Source organism: Dermacentor albipictus, chromosome 1 (genome assembly GCF_038994185.2).
Source record: "Dermacentor albipictus isolate Rhodes 1998 colony chromosome 1, USDA_Dalb.pri_finalv2, whole genome shotgun sequence".
Classification (NCBI taxonomy): domain Eukaryota; kingdom Metazoa; phylum Arthropoda; class Arachnida; order Ixodida; family Ixodidae; genus Dermacentor; species Dermacentor albipictus.
The window spans coordinates 269,273,806-269,291,513 of record NC_091821.1 but is presented as its reverse complement, the minus strand read 5'-3'; the positions used below and the strand labels follow the sequence as shown (position 1 = coordinate 269,291,513).

The 17,708-nt window shown below is 47.1% G+C and overlaps 1 protein-coding gene across 2 annotated transcripts in view; it reads left to right on the top strand.

Moving 5' to 3' along the window:
* The first annotated feature begins 14,183 nt into the window (after positions 1–14,183).
* LOC135916095 (tyrosine-protein phosphatase non-receptor type 23-like) overlaps positions 14,184–17,708 on the top strand; it is an 84,000-nt gene continuing 80,475 nt past the window's right edge. For both annotated transcript variants that reach the window (XM_065449337.1, XM_065449329.1), the window contains exons 1-3: positions 14,184–14,341; positions 17,212–17,286; positions 17,356–17,483. In XM_065449337.1, the coding sequence (XP_065305409.1) occupies positions 14,255–14,341; positions 17,212–17,286; positions 17,356–17,483 (290 nt within the window). In that variant the 5' untranslated portion in view covers positions 14,184–14,254. The remainder of the gene's footprint in view (positions 14,342–17,211; positions 17,287–17,355; positions 17,484–17,708) is intronic.

The window sequence follows — 17,708 nt, the reverse complement described above, 5'->3', positions numbered from 1 at the left end:
AGCTAATGAAATTATTCCTAATAAATAAATCAATTAAACTTTCCGAGACATCTGTGATGCGAGTGGGCGCGGTTACTACGTTCGAACACGAATAGGAATCGAGCAACAATAGGAGATCACGCGTAGCCGCATGAGACTAGCAGATTAATGTTGCAATCACCGCCTATGTTAAGGGCTACCTTATTCTGACAAGCATATTCAAGTTCTTCTAAGAAGCCAAGGAAGCTTTCATTGTTGCCGTCGGGCGTCCGGTATATAGCTACGAAAAGACTGGATTCATGTATCAGTGTTGCACTTCATAATCTAGCGTAATCTTTGAGTAAATATTGAGCAAACTGCATGAAAGCCGCTCTGATACAATCTGCGGTATGCCCCCACCACGACGATGTTGTCGATTAAGGAAGAAGCTTTGATACCCAGGTAAGTGCAAGACGTCATCTTCAGACGTGTACCATGTTTCACGTATCATGATGACGTCAAAAAAGAAAGTAAATTCATTTAGGAGAGCAATTATTTGGGCTTGCTTGTTTCTTGCCGATTGGGCATTAAAATGCAAAAAACAATGTGGCCGCCATCACTAGGAAACGCAATGGTGTGTGGTAGTGACATAGTGACACGTGTGGAGCGTCCCTTTGTCCGGGGCGAGAGTCGCCCGATCCGAGGTTAGCGCGGTCGGCAAAGCCACGCGCAGCCTCGTATGCAGACTCGTTGAGGTTCAGAGGAACCCCCTCGATCGCCCCGACGTGGGCAGGTAGCCAAAGGATGGAGTGTGTGGAGCTGTCGCCGTGTTTGGTGCCTTTCAGAATTTGAACTACCTGCCGGGCTACCCGGCCTTTCTGGAATGCCCTGACGGCCGCTTTCGAATCGCTGTACAACCTCTCTCTGCGACCGTCCTGCATGGCGAATGCAATAGCCACTTGCTCGGCCACCGTCGTCCGGACCGAGGCACAGTTGATGACTTTTCCCAGAGTGACCAACGACGGAATCCGCAAAAGCCTCGGTACCTGGCGGCATCCACGAAGCTTGCTTCGATCTTGTCCTTGTAGATTTGGTTTAGTATCGTCGACGCTCTTGTTTTGTGACGGCCTGCGTTGTGCACGGGATGAACGTCGCGGGGCAATGGGGTGACAACGAGCTTCTCCCCTATTTATCTGGGGATTTGGGTGTTAGCAAAGTTCTTGGTGGGGGCGAGTCCGATCCCCTCGAGGATCCGCCTGCCGGCCGGCGTGGTGTACAGCCGAGATATCTGGGCTGTTTCCTGAGCCTCGGCTATATTCTCCATGGTGCTGCAGGTGTATGCCGAGCCGGAGAAGTTCCTCGGTATGAGTTCTGACAGGCAGCCCGAAGGCTATCTTGACCATTTTTCTAAGAGGGCATTGAGCTTGTCCACTCGGCTCTGAGCCAGTTGTGCATGGCCACTATGCAGGTGAAGTGACACGGCACAACGGCGTTGATGAGCCGAAGCAGGTTGTCTTCCTTGAGGCCACGATGTCTGTTCGTTACCTTTCGCACGGTGCGAAAATCGTTGTCGGTCTTTGCAATGATTTTGCGCAAGGCAGAGCCGTTGCCGCCACCCGATTCGATGAACATACCCAGAACTCTGATGGTGTCGACCCTTGGGTATCGTGTCGCCGCTTCGAGTGAACAGGTGAATGTCACCTCCGGACACCGGTTTCCAGCCCTTGGGTCGGCCCCCTCTTTCATTTCTGTAAAGCCTAAGCTCAGATTTGGTCAGGGAACAGAGTCGGCTGGGTAGCAGGTACTGCTCCGTGACGTCTGCGGCCTCTTGCAGGGTGCTTTCCACTTGCCCTTCGCTACCGCCGGTGCACCAGAACGTGATGTCGTCGGCGTAGATGGCATGTTTGATACCTCAACTTCGGCCAGCTTCCTCGAGGGGTCGACCATGCAGATGTTGAAGAGAGTGGGCGAAATGACCGAGCCTTGCGGCGTGCCCCGCGGGCCCATGAGCCCCTCGTCGGAGACAGTGTCGCCGATCCGCTGCTTCGCTTTCCTCCCAGTCAGGAACGAACGGACGTAGTTATACAGTCTGGAGCCCAGCTCGAGGTTCGCGACGGAGGCCAGGATGTATTCGTGGAGAACGTTGTCAAACGACTTCTCGACGTCGAGTCCGAGCAGGTCCCTGGTGTCTCTGGTACTGCTGTCGATGATTTGAAGTTTGGTCATCTTCATGGCGTCCTGCGTCGAGAGGCTGGCGCGGAAGTCAATCATGTTGCGAGTGTAGACGTTGTTGCCTTCGACATATCTGCTTAGTCTGTTGAGGACGACATGCTCCGCCACCTTTTTGACGCAGGACGTGAAAGAGATATGGGTAGAAGTGTCCACGTTCGGAGCCTTGCCGGTTTTTGGAATGAATGAATGAATGAATGAATGAATGAATGAATGAATGAATGAATGAATGAATGAATGAATGAATGAATGAATGAATGAATGAATGCTTTATTTTTCAACAGACCTAATACAGAGCCTGCTAGAGGGGCAGAGGCTAAAGGCTTAAAATGCCTGACAAAGGCCTCTGACCCTTTACAGTTTGGCAAGTGGTTCTATAGGCAAAGATAACAGTCACGCTTTCATCGCAAACAAATTAACAAAAAACACTGAAAAACACACAGAATATAACCATTTTACATTTTTATAAGAACAGTATATATGTCTATTCATGTCTATATTACATACATAATGTATGACGATGAAGAAGAAGAAGAAACTTTAATAAAGAATAGTCCGGCTGTGCTTGCTGTGGTGGCCTCAGGTGACGGCTCGAAGTCCTTGGACTCGAGCGGCATCGTCGGCTTGCCGGACGGCCCAGAGCTGGTCTTCTGATAGCCGCCTCCCAGCGGCGGCGACGCCTACGGAGAAGGTCCCCGGCGGCTCCCGCATCCGGGGCGGCGTCGGGAAGAAGCGAGCTCGAGCCTTCTCCCACCCTGGCAACGGCCGCGATTATGGACGCGTCGCTAACGGAGCTGGTCTGATTACCGTTGTTGCCGGCACACTCCCAGAGCATGTGTCGCAGCGTTGCTCTCTGTCCGCATGTTTTACACGCGTCTGTTGAATATAAACGCGGATAGCAGTGGTGTAAGATAGCGGGGCTAGGGTAGGTGTGTGTTTGGAGCAAGCGTACGCAAAATTTCTTGAGCAAAGTCTTGAATTTCCATCTCCCGCATTCCCCGTCTTTTCCCTGGATACGTAATGTATGAAGTACACATATACATTGAACATACATTTCACGTGCTTGTTTTTTTTATTATGCAACTATATTCATACAACATACGAAGATGTTTGTACGCACATACATATCGCACGCCTTTGTATAATTACACACACCAAAAGAATTCAAATAGTAAGTGGATAAACAACCACAGCGAACATTATTGCTGAGAGTATTTTACATCTGAAATGATTATTACATTTTTATGTTATTTTTGAAAATATTTATGGTGGTACTGAAATCCAATTTTTCTTCGACCTTATTAAATACATCAGCTACCTGATATTCCGTTTTCTGTCGTCCATATTCAGTTAGTATTTTAGGAGTGCGTCGTTTTTGGAATCTTAGACAATAGCTAGGAATTTTTTCATCTTTTGTGTAGAGTTTGTTTTGTGTATTAATTGCAATAGCTTGAAATAATATAACTGGTCTGCCCGCAGTATACGATGTTTTATAAATAAGGGAGCCGTTCTTAAATCTTGCATTTTACCATAATAATTTTCAAGAAACCGTAAAATCTTTTTTGAAGTATGATAAGCTTTTTGTAATTTGTTTTATGGTGGTACCCCCCAGACAAGTAAACCATATGTAAGTTTGGAATAGAAAAGAGAATAATGAAAAGTTCGCTTTAGCCAGAGTGGTATAAGGTGGGTTATCCCGTACAAACATCCAACTGTACGCGCTAAATCTGAAATGAGATAATTTATATGTGTAGTCCAACTTAGTTTGTCTTGAAATCATACTCCGATAAATTTTTGTTTTTCAACATGTTTAATTAGGCTTTCTTCAAATTTTAGCATTATGTTTCTCTACAATGGTTTGTTGGTAGGACGAAATATCATGTATGTAGTATTGGAGGCATTTAATGTGAGCTTGTTCTGTTTCAGCCATCTAGATAGATGAAAAAGATATGCATTGGCATCGCGTTCAACTGTTGCAAGGCTATGTGAGGAAAAAAATATATTTGTGTCATCGGCATACATGATGACGTCAGAGGTACCACGGATAGAGACAATATTATTTATAAAGACGATGAATAATAGTGGACCAAGTACGGAGCCCTGAGGGACGCCTTGTTTTATTTTCATTTCCGTTGAAAAAGCTCCGTTATTCTTTACAAGTTGAATCAGATAAGTAGCTTCTGAAAAGATCAAGAGCAACGCCTCGGACTCCATACCTGGATAATTTGTTTAGTAATAAATCGAATTGTATAGAGTCAAAGGCTTTCCTGAGGTCTAGAAACAGACCAAGCGTATATTCCCTATTTTCCATATTTTTGAGGATTTTGTCTTTGACATTTACTAGAGTCTGCTCAGTTGATTTGTGCTTTCGAAAACCATATTGATTTTCAGCTATTAGTTGTTTTTCAAAGAATACCAGGAGTCTTTCATAAATAACGGCTTCAAAAATTTTTTGATATTGTGGGAAGTACAGATATGGGACGATAGTTCGATAAGTTGTTTAGACCACCCCCTTTGTAGATCGCAGTAACTTTCGCCCTCTTTAACTGGCTCGGAAAAATGCCTTTTTCCAGAGGAAGATTAACGATGTGACTGAGTACCCCACAAATTAACGGCGCAACCAATTTTATTTCAGCTGGGCATATTTCATCGATCCCTGGCGCTACGTTATTCTTTGTTTTATTGCATTTGATATTTCTACCGGGTCTGTAGGCTGCATGTAGATAGATTGAAAGATTGTATTTGCATTGAGAGCGCCATAATCGCATTCTGTTTCACAAGAAGATACATAGGAACCAGCGTTAATAAAGTGAGTATTCATAGCATCAGCCAATCATTCCTCGCGCAGCGTTTCTCCATCTATGGTAAGCTCCTCACAGACATTAGTAACTTTTTTCCTTGAAGTGAGTGAGTTCACCACCACCCACATCTTTCTTTGATCGTTGTGAATTATTTCAAACGTTTTCTCGTAGTATTGGTGCTTTGCTTTTTTCAGATCGGACGTGAGGGCGTTTCGGTATTTTTTGTATAGTTTGAATTTATCAGGCGCCCGCGTGCCCACAAAGTCATACTATAACTTATTCTTTGCTTTGATACGATAATATAAATCTGAGGTAACCCATGGCTTCCTTTGCTTTTTTTTATTTCTAGAAGATATTTTTACTGGGAACGCAGCAACATACCAAGCGCGAAGCAACTTAATGAACGTATCATACGCATCGTTTACATTTTCTTTGCAATAGACATCGTGCCAATCAACTTCTTTAACTATATGAAAAAACGTTTCCCTCGTTTCATCATTTATTAGTCGCTGTGTTCTCAGCTGTTTAGTTGGTTGGCTGTTTTTTCTGGAGCAAATGAAGCAAAAAATACAGGGAGGTGATGATCCCAGTTTTCGATTCGCATGGGTTTACATTCGAAGCACAAATATCCAGTGCTGTTGCAGTGTTGCGCAATTTTCATTGCGCTTCCTTCTTTTTGTGAATCGCAGCCGCAAGCAAGTTTTTCTTTTTAGGTGTCAAGTGCTCATTGACAAAGATTGGTCGTCGTTCTTTCAGACCAAACAGCGAGCTGTTGAGCCTTTGCTTCTTACTTTTCGACAGCAGAGCATTTCGATTGCTTCTTCTAACAAAGCGCACAATTACATTCTGGACGCTCAGTTTCGGCGTGCGAACCCAGTGACATGTGTCAACGTCGTCATCTTCGACACATTCACCCACTCTCTCGCCTATTTTTTGTATCGCGGTCAATGGGTTGCTGCCAGCGGGGGCTCCTTTCACCTCCAGATTGTTTAGGCGCTGATATTGCTCGAGTTCCTTGCACCTCTGTGTTAGCTTTGCATTTTCAGCCTTCAAATCCATGTTTTGTTTCAGCAGCTGCTGCATTTCCATCCTCAAGTTTATTTATGGAGTTTTTAGATCAGGGCGATGTTGGCGGTCTTCCATTGCTCTAGGACGCTGCCGTTTCTCCACATCTCGTTGGTCTTCATGGTGAGGTATTCGATCGAATGGTCGTTAAGGTTCCGCAGCATCTTGTTGTTGATGCCGTCAGCACCTGGCGCAGACTTGCCGTTGAGTGCGAAAATGGCTTGCCTGATTTCCGCCGCGGTGAAGTCTTCGTACCACTCCGAATGGGCCGGGTCGAGGTAGTCAGGAAACCGGACTTTCTCGTCTCCATGTTTTACGGGCAGGTACTTCCCCATGAGCTTGGCAACCAGCTCGTCCCCGGAACAGGACCTGGTTGCTTCGTACATGGCTCTGGGGAGCATGTGCCTTTGATTGGATCTGATGCTGCCCTCGTTGAGGAGATCTTTGAGCATACCCGAGTATTTGCCGTTGCACATCTGCCCGTCGATCGAGTCGCAGACCCCGTCCCATTGCTGCTGGCTGAGGGTCCGAAAGTGATCTTCGATGACCTTGTGGAACTTGGAGATCTTTTTCCTCAATCTTCGGTTGAACATTTGTCCTAAGTATGGACAGCTGGGCTAGTTGGTTGTGATTAGCATTATGAAACATTGTTTCAGCTCACAATTGAACACGGACGAGAAGAGTAAGACAACACGAACGCCGGACTTCAACTTCAACCGGAGCACCCAAAAATATTATTTGGGTGGTCCTGCGCACTAGCAGTCCCCCCCCCTTCCCCCTGTGTACATAAAACCCTGTTTTCCATGAATAAAATTCAGTTGAAGTCCGGCGTTCGAGTTGTCTTTCTCTTCTCGTCCGTGTTCAATTGTGCGCTGGAACGATGTTTCATAATGCGAACCTTTGTCCCTTCCATCAGTGGAGCAGCGCCTGCTTGGCCTCGATCAGATGGGCTAGCCTGCTGTCCATATTCTCTACCTCCAGGTCAGTGACGATCTTCTTAGTGGACAACTCCGCGTCACTCTTGATTCGCTCGCACCAGTAATCCAGGTCTTTGGGAACGGGCGCGCGCTTCGTTGCCGCGGAGCTTGCGAAAATGGTCTCAGTCTGTGACGGTGAACTATCTGGATTTACCTCGGGCTACGTTGAAGCGGGTCTCGAGCACGTAAAGGTCTCTCCCAAAATACATTGCGGTGTTACTCCAATCAACCCCCTCGACGTTCTTCACAAACGACCGATCGGGGGTGGTGTGCCGGTTCACCGAGTTGTCGATTCGGCTGGGGAACGCCTTGTCCGTAATGAGCGTGAGGTCCATTTCGTTGGCGTTCTCCCACAGACCACGGCCCTTGCTCGTGTCGTAGACGTACCCCCACAGTCCGTGCGGAGCGTTGAGGTCCCCAACAACGATCAGGGGATGGTTGCCGACCAGGTCGACGGACTTCTTGAGTATGGTCCTGAACTGCTGTCAGGAGTCCCTGGGAATGCTGAGGGTGCTGAATATAAATACGCTGTTTCGCCATTGGTTGTGTTGTCTCGTATTGAGCAGAGCCCCCTCCATGACGTATTCGACCGTGAAAATCGCCAGCTTCAGGTCGTCAGGCAAGTGCGTAAGCCTCCTGTCAACTAACGGGCCGCCTCCAGGATGCCCGGAGACGCCCCGATAACCGGGGAGGGATGCGGCAGAAACGAGGGTTTCCTATAATGGTATTAACTGTGGTTTGTTAGCTAGCGATCTAAAATAATGCTGCAACGGCGCCCTCTTATTGGAGTACCCCCTGCAGTTCCATTGCCTAATTCTTAACTCTTCTTTGGAACTATCCATGCTTAGATAAATTTTCTGTAGTACCCGCTGAAAGCAAGGCGGCACGTAAAAAGTGCCCTCTAGTCTGACGCGCCGATGTGCTCGTAGCCATGACTGTAGTCCCCAATGCATTCGGAACAACGACCTGCATCGGAGTTGCGGACCTACTACATGGAATCACAGGACTCTCGAGGGCGCCCATGCGATCGGCCAGCGCGCCTAGGCCTCTCTTCGGGTCCCCTAGAGCGACCTGCGCCTGTACTAAGCTTTGCTGTAACTGCTGCACGCTCTTAGTGAGCGTGGCCAACATGCCCTTGATCTCATCGGCTTGTGAAGCTGATTCTTCCTTAGTGGAAACTGTCCTACGCTTGGGGGCCCCGGCCGAGTTGCTGGCTGGAGCCGGTGCCTCGTTGGCGGTCGGCGCCGTCGCTTTGGCCGAAGCACTCTGACTGATTACCAATTTCTTAATCTCTGTCAGTTCGCTAGCCATCTTTCTGACCATTTCTTCTAAGTCCGCGTTGTCCTTCTGAAGGCGCGCTACCTGACGCTCTATATATTATAGCTTGCTCTATAGGAGCGCGTCGCGTATGCCCAGGGAGGATCCCGCTTCGCCTCCGCCACTGACCGTATCGGTCCAGTATAGGGTCGACTTCCTCTACCTCTGCTGGCCGACACTGGAACCAGACCAGGCCCTGGAGACGGAGCGGCTCCTGGATCTGCCCCTAGACCTGGATCCCCCCTTGTACCTCCGACGGCGTCCGGAAGGCCCGGGAGTAACCAACGGAGAGGGGCTCCTGGATCTGGAGCTACACTCTAAACAGTTTACACTCTTTGGCGTGCCCCTTCTGCCACACAACGATAAACGTCATCTGTCTTGACCGCATTTCCTTTCTTTAACGCTGCGAGCCCGGTACTTTCCGGTAACGAACGGCAAGCGCGCTATCAGCATGATAGCATTCCCGACAGGAAAGTAGCGGGCGCAGCGTTTTCAAGAAAGGAAAGGCATCAAGGCAGATAACGATTATTGTTGTGTGGCAGAAGGGGCACGCCAGAGGGTGTAAACTGTTCTTGGAGTGTATCGCGTGCCCCGGAGTGACCGGCGATGGCCGGGAGCTGTCGCTCGCCCATGGCGAAGGCCAAAGACTTGCTTCCATTGGCTCGGGATCGCTCCCCGCGCCTGCGTGACGAGATACGGCGTCTACACTCTTAAAACGGTTGCACCCTTTGGGGTGTATATTTGTCCCACAACAATAATCGTCATCTGCCTTGCTTGCGTTTCCTTTCCTGAAAACTCGGCGCCCTCTACTTTCCTGTCGAGAATGCTGCGTCACACTGATAACGCGCATGCCGTTCGTGACTGGGAAGTACCGGGCTCGCAGCGCTAAAGAAAGGAAACGCGGGCAAGACAGATGACGATTATCGTTGTGGGACAAGACAATTAAAATAAACATAAGCCCCAAAGGGTGTAATCTTTTCTAACATTCTTAGAAAAATTTACGCCCTTTGGGGCTTATCTTGTCCCACAACGATAATCGTCATCTGTCCTGCCCGCGTTTCCTTTCTTTAACGCTGCGAGCCCGGTACTTCCCAGTCACGAACGGCATGCGCGTTATCAGTGTGACGCAGCATTCTCGACAGGAAAGTAGCGAGCACCGAGTTTTCAAGGAAGGAAACGCAAGCTAGGCAGATGACGATTATTGTTGTGGGACAAATGTACACCCCAAAGGGTGCAACCGTTTTAAGAGTGTGGAGTGCCCCTTCTGCCACACAACGACAACCGTCATCTGCCTTGATGCGTTTCCTTTCTTTAACGCTGCGAGCCCGGTACTTTCCTGTAACGAACGGCACGCGCGTTATCAGCATGATAGCATTGCCGACAGGAAATGCTATCATGCTGATAACGCGCATGATGTTCGCTTGATGTTCACGCTGACTTGACGCTGATGGAGATTACGTGCCCGGTGAAAATTTAGAGCCCTGGTTCGAAACTCGCACAAGCCATGATGAGTGATTTTTGGTTAAAAAATGACCAACCCTTCCCCTACCGAAAAATGGGGGTAAGCAAATGGTGTCGATAACAGGTTTACAGTCGATCGCCATCCCCTAATATAGCTGTCGTTGTGCGTTGTTGCTGGGCGGTCAGAGCTGCGATTACCGCGGTTAAACAGGGATTCCATGTCAATATTCTGTATACGTCCTGTTCCGTCTGCTGCTCTCCTAATTTCTGTGAACGCGGCGTCTAGCACTTTTGCTCCATCCGTCCGGGTTCGAGACCGAGTGGTTGGACTCTCGCTGCAGGTGTTGGTTAGGTGTGCCATGCTGTTGCGCTTGCTTCTCTTCACATTCACCATCGTCTGGGTTGGTTGTTTGTCTTCCTTTGTCGGCCTGAATTCGCTTGGTTCCCCCCTCGTACGCATTTCTCGCTCTAGCTAGCTGTGATGTTAGTTCTTTCATGGCCGCTTCGATACGGCTGATTTCTGCTTGTAGTCTTGCTAGCTGTGATGATTGCGCGTCTACAGCAGTTTCTGCATGCATCTGGGTAGGCCGCTTTTGATTCCCTGCCAGTGCTACCAGTGCATATGACACTTTCTTAAGCAGTGTCTCAGAAGATTCGCTATTCGCAGGGACTGTTTCAACTGCCACAGTTTTTCACAGTAGAGCGGCTACGGTAGTGGGATTACTTGCGCCCGGCCCTACTGTTTGTCCGGCGTCTCGACCTGCTGCGTGAGCGATATGTTTTCGCCGCTTTCTTCAGTGTGTCCTCTCTGGCGATCTTCGTGGGACATGTTGCGTCGGTGGACAGGCGGCCGTACTCGTTGCAGAAGCGGCAATGAGGACCGGAGGCTGGGTAGTGTTCACTGTCATCCGAATGAGCTGTGCTGCACAACGCACATACATCTAGATGGGAACAGATGTCCTGTTTGTGGCCAAGCTGACGACAGTTTTTGCACACCAAGACGCGCAGTACGTATGGGTGGGTCGGCAACAACTGTCCGTGGTACACTAAGCGGTGAGGCGGCAACGGAATGTCCATGGTGGCTAACACTGTGCCGTTATTAATTGCCCATGCGACACCGCCACCATGCTCGCTTGTCCCGAACAGATCGAGCGTAGTAGGCTCTCTTCACTCTCCTCGGGCGCTGTGCCGTGGATGACGAGGTGGCACATTCTCGCGGTAGCGGCGCGGTGAACGGTTACGGGCATTGATGGTCGTCCCGGCCAGTCGATCATCTTCAGTCCATTCATAATGGATGAGGCATGCTTTTCGTTGTAGATATGAATCTTGATCGTGTTTATGAAACGTTCAGGTTTCCAGGTGAGGCGCGGCGTCAGCCGTGCCGTGGGCGATAGGGCCGCGAGCGCACTTTCCACCACGTGAGCCGGGAGCGACGCCACGGACCGCCGCTCAGCGGGGCGAAGTGTGAGTACTGCCCTTGCCGAAGTCAGCCTCTCCTCATGAGCTGCGGCTTTAGGTGCTCGATAACGGCGTCCCTTGCGTGGCACGTCAAACCACAGAGCGTTCTTGTCTGCTGCATCTGGTGAATCTTGTGACTGGTCCCGTGCCGGCCATTCCACATGCATGGTAGTTCGAAATCACCGGCTGAGTGAGTCGTGAAGTGGGCGTCTCTTCGTCGGAGTCCTCCTCCGTTATCGGACGCTTCCTCTCACGCAACTCTTCTCGAACAAAGGCCCTGGGCTGAGAGGGGGTCACGTTCTTCTCAGTTGGTGCTTTTGTTGTTCTTGTTGATGTGGGCAATTGGCTTTCAGCAGAACGTCCACTCCAATTCTGACAGTCAAGGTGGTTATTGAGTTTTGAGAATCGGTGTTCATGGTGTCAGTTAGGCTAAGCTACGCCGGCAGTGGCGATCAGAGTTGCCGCCGAGTGGCCCAACGCTGGCAAAGTTCAACAAAATTTTGGCACACTGACCGGATGGTTATCTATCTTCTGAGATACAAATACTTTAGACGTCCAGTACGTCACGAGAGCCACAGAAAGGTCTATCCGAGTGCGGGGCGTATTGCGCATGCAGCATTTTTTAAAGAGTGCAGTGCGACAGGAAAACATCCTTAAGCATGTAAACAGTTTTACATCATCATCAGCCTGGTTACGCCCACTGCAGGACAAAGGCCTCTCCCATACTTCTCCAACTACCCCGGTCATGCACTAATTGGGGTCATGTTGTCCCTGCAAACTTCATCCCATCCGCCCACCCTAACTTTCTGCCGCACCCTGCAACGCTTCCCTTCCCTTGGAATCCAGTCCGTAACACTTAATGACCATCGGTTATCTTCCCTCCTCATTATACATGTCCTGCCCATGCCCATTTCTTTTTCTTGATTTCAACAGATGTCATTAACTCGCGTTTGTTCCATCATCCAATCTGCTCTTTTCTTATCCCTTGACGTTACACCCATCATTCTGCTTTCCATAGCTCGTTGCGTCGTCCTCAATTTAAGTAGAACCCTTTTCGTAAGCCTCCAGGTTTCTGCCCCGTACGTGAGTACTGGTAAGACACAGCTGTTATACACTTTTCTCTTAAGGGATAATGGCCACCTGCTGTTCATGATCTGAGAATACCTGCCAAATGCACCCTGTACACTGAGGAACATACAAGGACTGCCAAGCTTACAACAGTCCTTTCGGCTGAATAACAAACATTCTGCAAATTCTTCACCTCCTTCATTCTATCTGAATGCTAAAGCCATGTACTTGCGGCACACCGCCCTGAAATTTCAAACTGTGCCGGGCTTCTTGGAGTGTAGCAGACGGCAAAAGAGCAAAAACCGTGAGCTGACGTCACGCAAGCGCTTTACGCAAGTGGAGCTCGCAGCACCACCTACCCCTTCACACCAGTCGTAACTGGAGGCTATATACTCATTTGGGCGTTGTAACTTTGGAGATTGTCCACACAAGGCAAAGTCATAATTTCTTAATGTACACTCTTAGAAAATTTAAAACCCTTTGAGGCGTATCTTGTCCCACAACGATAATCGTCATCTGTGTTGCCCGCGTTTCCTTTCTTTAACGCTGCGAGCCCGGTACTTCCCAGTCACGAACGGCATGCGCGTTATCAGTGTGACGCAGCATTCTCGACAGGAAAGTAGCGAGCGCCGAGTTTTCAGGAAAGGAAACGCAAGCAAGGCAGATGACGATTATTGTTGTGGGACAAATTTACACCCCAAAGGGTGCACCCGTTTTAAGAGTGTATATGCCGCCATACGTGGCACGTACGGTACGGTACAGTAGTTCCGCTCGTGGTTTCGATTGTTCTGCATGCATTGTTGCTGACCCATGTTGTAGGAACCTCTATCACTGCCTCTACACTCTTAAAAAATTTTACACCCTTTGGGGCGTATCTTGTCCCACAACAATAATCGTCATCCGTGTTGCCCGCGTTTCCTTTCTTTAACGCTGCGAGCCCGGTACTTCCCAGTCACGAACGGCATGCGCGTTATCAGTGTGACCCAGCATTCTCGACAGGAAAGTAGCGAGCGCCGAGTTTTCAGGAAAGGAAACGCAAGCAAGGCAGATGACGATTATCGTTGTGGGACAAATATACACCCCAAAGGGTGCAACCGTTTTAAGAGTGTACACTCTTAGAAAAATGTACACCCTTTGGGGCTTATCTTGTCCCACAACAATAATCGTCATCCATCTTGCCCGCGTTTCCTTTCTCTAACGCGGCCAGCCCGGTACTTCCCAGTCACGAACGGAATGCGCGTTATCAGCGTGACGCAGCTTCTCGACAGGAAAGTAGCGAGAGCCGAGTTTTCAAGAAAGGAAACGCAAGCAAGGCGGATGACGATTATTGTTGTGGGACAAATTTACACCCCAAAGGGTGCAACAGTTTTAAGAGTGCACTCTTAAAAAAATTTACACCCTTTGGAGCTTATCTTGTCCCACAACAATAATCGTCATCGGTCTTGCCCGCGTTTCCTTTCTTTAACGCTGCGAGCCCGGTACTTCCCAGTCAAGAACGGCATGCGCGTTATCAGCGTGACGCAGCTTCTCGACAGGAAAGTAGCGAGAGCCGAGTTTTCAAGAAAGGAAACGCAAGCAAGGCGGATGACGATTATTGTTGTGGGACAAATATACACCCCAAAGGGTGCAACCGTATGTGCTGACCAGTGCGTGCGCAAGGTTCAAGCCAGCAGTTGAGTGTTTCGGCAGGTTTTAGCGCTAAGCAACGTTGAAAAAGAGTAATTCGATTTCACGTAGCTTTAAATGAACATTGCGAAAACAATGTGGTAAAGTGTGCATAAACAGTTTCCCAAGCCAATCCAAAGCAAATCGAATGTTTTATGCATCCATAGACGAAGTCATTAGCCAACTCTATGCCATCTACTTATTGGCCATTGCCACCTTCGCCGCTCTCGAGGCGGACAGTGCGTCGAAACAGCTATGGAGTCGGCGCCTCGTTTGCCGATGCTTTCCTGTGAACTAAAAAGTAGTCCATCGAACGCTGAATTCGGTCCAGCTCTAAAGAAGGTATGCATCGTCGTTTTGATAACTTCAGCTGAACTTGTGACGCTTACTTCTCGCGCCTTGTTTACTGTGAGGCCAACTCGAGTAAACATTGCGCTTGGTTACGCGTCTTTACGAATAGATGATCTCAACTTCACGAGGCGCTCCCCGGGCGTATGATGCGTGTTGTTAATATATTTCTGCGTTAGTGCATGCTTTACGATCTCGTGTTTGGTGGACGTTTTACTTGCGTAAATCGTTCGGAGCCCGTGATCTTCACAAAAAAGAACGCGAACGCCTGTTCCGTGCACTTGTTATTGTTGGTGTCCAAAAATTTTACTCTAGTTAATGGCTGTTCTTTGCCGGGAGCGGCAGTTCACTGATGTTAATAACGGCGATTATCCATCGTGTTTCGAGATTTGTCCATTTCGAGAGCCAACCTTTGCAAAGAGGACGCTTCTTAAGTCGTTCCTTCGGTGGTTACCAATTGAGATTCACGTGACGCTGTCTCGGCGTTTTGTGATCGTTGCTGATACCTGACGGTTTGTTGATACACAGTAATACGCATGGGGAATAAAATGATACAGTTCCCTAATTACTTCAGAGGCTTGCTGGCCGCCGTTGGGAGCACCAAACATCGTAAAGGTTTTGATCGTTCTTCTCGTGTTCTTTCTGACATTTCAGGTTATTTGCTGTAATTGTTCTGTCCCCTGGGGCAGTGTTATATCATAATCCTTGCCGACTTTCGAACTAGATAGCCGAACATTGTGCGCGTACATTTCATTTGATCACGTTTTCAGTTGTAGCTCAGATCAATTACACCGAACTATAAACGGACGATTCCCTGTTACTTTACGCCACTGTGCTATGCTGTCTCAGTCATTCATCCAACTTTTCATTATACGTTCCCTGATTATTTATGTTGAGCAAGCAAGTTGATCGGGATCGTGTTTTCATATGCCTGAAGTTGAAAGACTCTCTTGACAAGTGAACACTTGTGCACGGTATTCGTGCATTTTTTTTTTTCATTCTAAAGCAGTGATATTTCATGATGAATGAGTATAAGTTTTTGCTTTGAAGTGCAATTCTTACTCCTGGCCTATACTTCCTTGCACGGTAGTAACACTTTTCCAGAAATGGTTGCTGTGATTAGTTATATTAAGAGTGATTTGCATGTTGCTGCTATATAATATAGTAGTGTTTGAACTGGTTGTTCTGCTTGTGAAATAAAAAGAAGGGTATCCCTTTAAGGGTGTGAAAACTGACCATGTAAAGGCTACATTCCGTTCTTCCAAACCCTGTGGTTCTGCAACAGCACATTGCCTTTCAACAGATCACTTCTCTGGTTGAGGGAATCTTGATAACTATGTTTAAGACTAAAGTCCACTTTAAGCATATACTTGGGGTCATCTTTTCTTGTCAGTGAAGAGAAACAAAAGATGAAAAATATTGTGTATGTCTCTCCCTGCAGAGTAGTGCAGTTAAGTTGCCATGGTGTCAGAATTAGTTTGTTTTCACTTTACGTGCAAATGAAGGCTGAACACATTAAATGTCCTTGCCTGTTTTATCATGGTGTGGTTTCACACTTCTGATGTTGCGATTAATTTTTTGTTGAAAGCATTCTATAGTGAGGCACTGCCTCCTAGTGATAATCTTGTGCAAGCTGTTTATAGTCATGACATTAGTTTTTGTTGCTAATATTTTGTGCTAAAACTTTGACCTACTAATGTCATCAGAGTTCAGCTGTGTAGTAAAAGGATAATGTGCTCTTGTTGTGTAGCCTTCACAGTGTTGCCCAAGAACAAGCTGTTAAGGCAGGTATTAAGACATTATGGTTCCTCTTTGTCTGCTTCATTTGCCAGTGTTCATCAATCATGTATGCATTATAAAAAAAAAAGTTGTAGTTCCTACCTGCAATGGAATGTAACTGATTTTTAGCCTGCAGTTTAAGCCTCAATAGGTCTGCAAACTTTAGAAGGAGTAACCTTCTGAATTAGTGTTAATTTCTCAAATAATTTGTTTAGTTATACAAATATATGGACACCTTATTTAACTAGATGAGATTTCTTGATTTGGTGTTTATCATAATTGACGAGGAATTTAATGAATTGCGGGTTTGAAAGCTTTAGGCTTTGGTTTTCTGACATTTCTTTGCAATGACTGTGGCTCAGAATACTCAGTGTTCACTCATAATCAAAATTTTTGGAGACACGGCATCAACAAAATATTGAAAATTTTTTTCTAAACCAATTTTGCAATGTGGCACTGCTTCAGAACATTGCATTAATTTAAGATGTGCATGTAGGCTGTAGCACTTGCCTTCAGCCAGCATGCACAGGCTGATAACAAAAAAAAATCATTAAGCCATTGGTCTCCAAACTTTTTATTATGACTCTACATGGTAGCCCCACATTTAATGATTCACATTTTTTATGCAACACCAAGTCTGATTGTTCTTGTTCAGTGAGTTTGGCTTTGTTTCCTGTGTAGCCTTTACAAAACTTTTTTGATAAAAGTGTGTGCTCATACTGAAGGTTTCTCTGTAACTTCATTGCATTGCTTTGCCACGAAGGAGATGTTCCCACCATCAGTATTAGTGTTTGGCACAAAGTTCACAGGCTTGGAAGTGTGCTGTCATTTATGACAAAGTATTGGCTAAGTAAAGTAGCTAGTAATGCATCACTGCTGTGAAAAAGAGTTACGAAGTTATCCGTAATGTAAGTGATTACAAGTACCTAATAAGTTATAGGTAATGCCTCTAATGTGCTACATGCAGGTTTTGTATTCATTATGACATTTGCACTTTTTTGATGTAATGGAGCATGACTACGGACCAAGTCTACACCTGACAGGTTCGACCAAGTAGTGTTTACATGATTTTCTTGCCTTTTCAGTACATTGCAGAGCATTACCTTGAAGACCCTGACTCTTACAGCAATGAGATTAGAGAACTGGAAACCTTGCGCATGGTGAGGTTGCCTTGCTTGTGTGCTATCAGCCACAGCATGTCCTGAAAACGATTGTTTGTATGATTTCAGGCTGCCATCAAGGTTTCCAGAGATTTCACAGGCTGCAGTGTACTTAAACGGTACTACTCACAGCTGCTCTGTCTCCAAAGTCGATTTCCCATGACTGATGAAGGAGCTGCCTGCGTTCCATTCATGTGGTGTGTTTCTTTCATTGAAGGTTCTAAGAAAGGCAGCTATTTAGTTATGGACTGTGTAGACATTTACACGGTCATTTTTTTTTTTCTAAATTCTGTTTATGTGTAACTGTGGGCTTCATGCAATTGTTTTCATGGTTCAGGAATTGTTTTGTGTACCTGTTGTGCAAAGCCTGTAAATTAGGTTTGTAATTTTGCTCTTACTCCATGCTTCTTGTATGGCCTAAC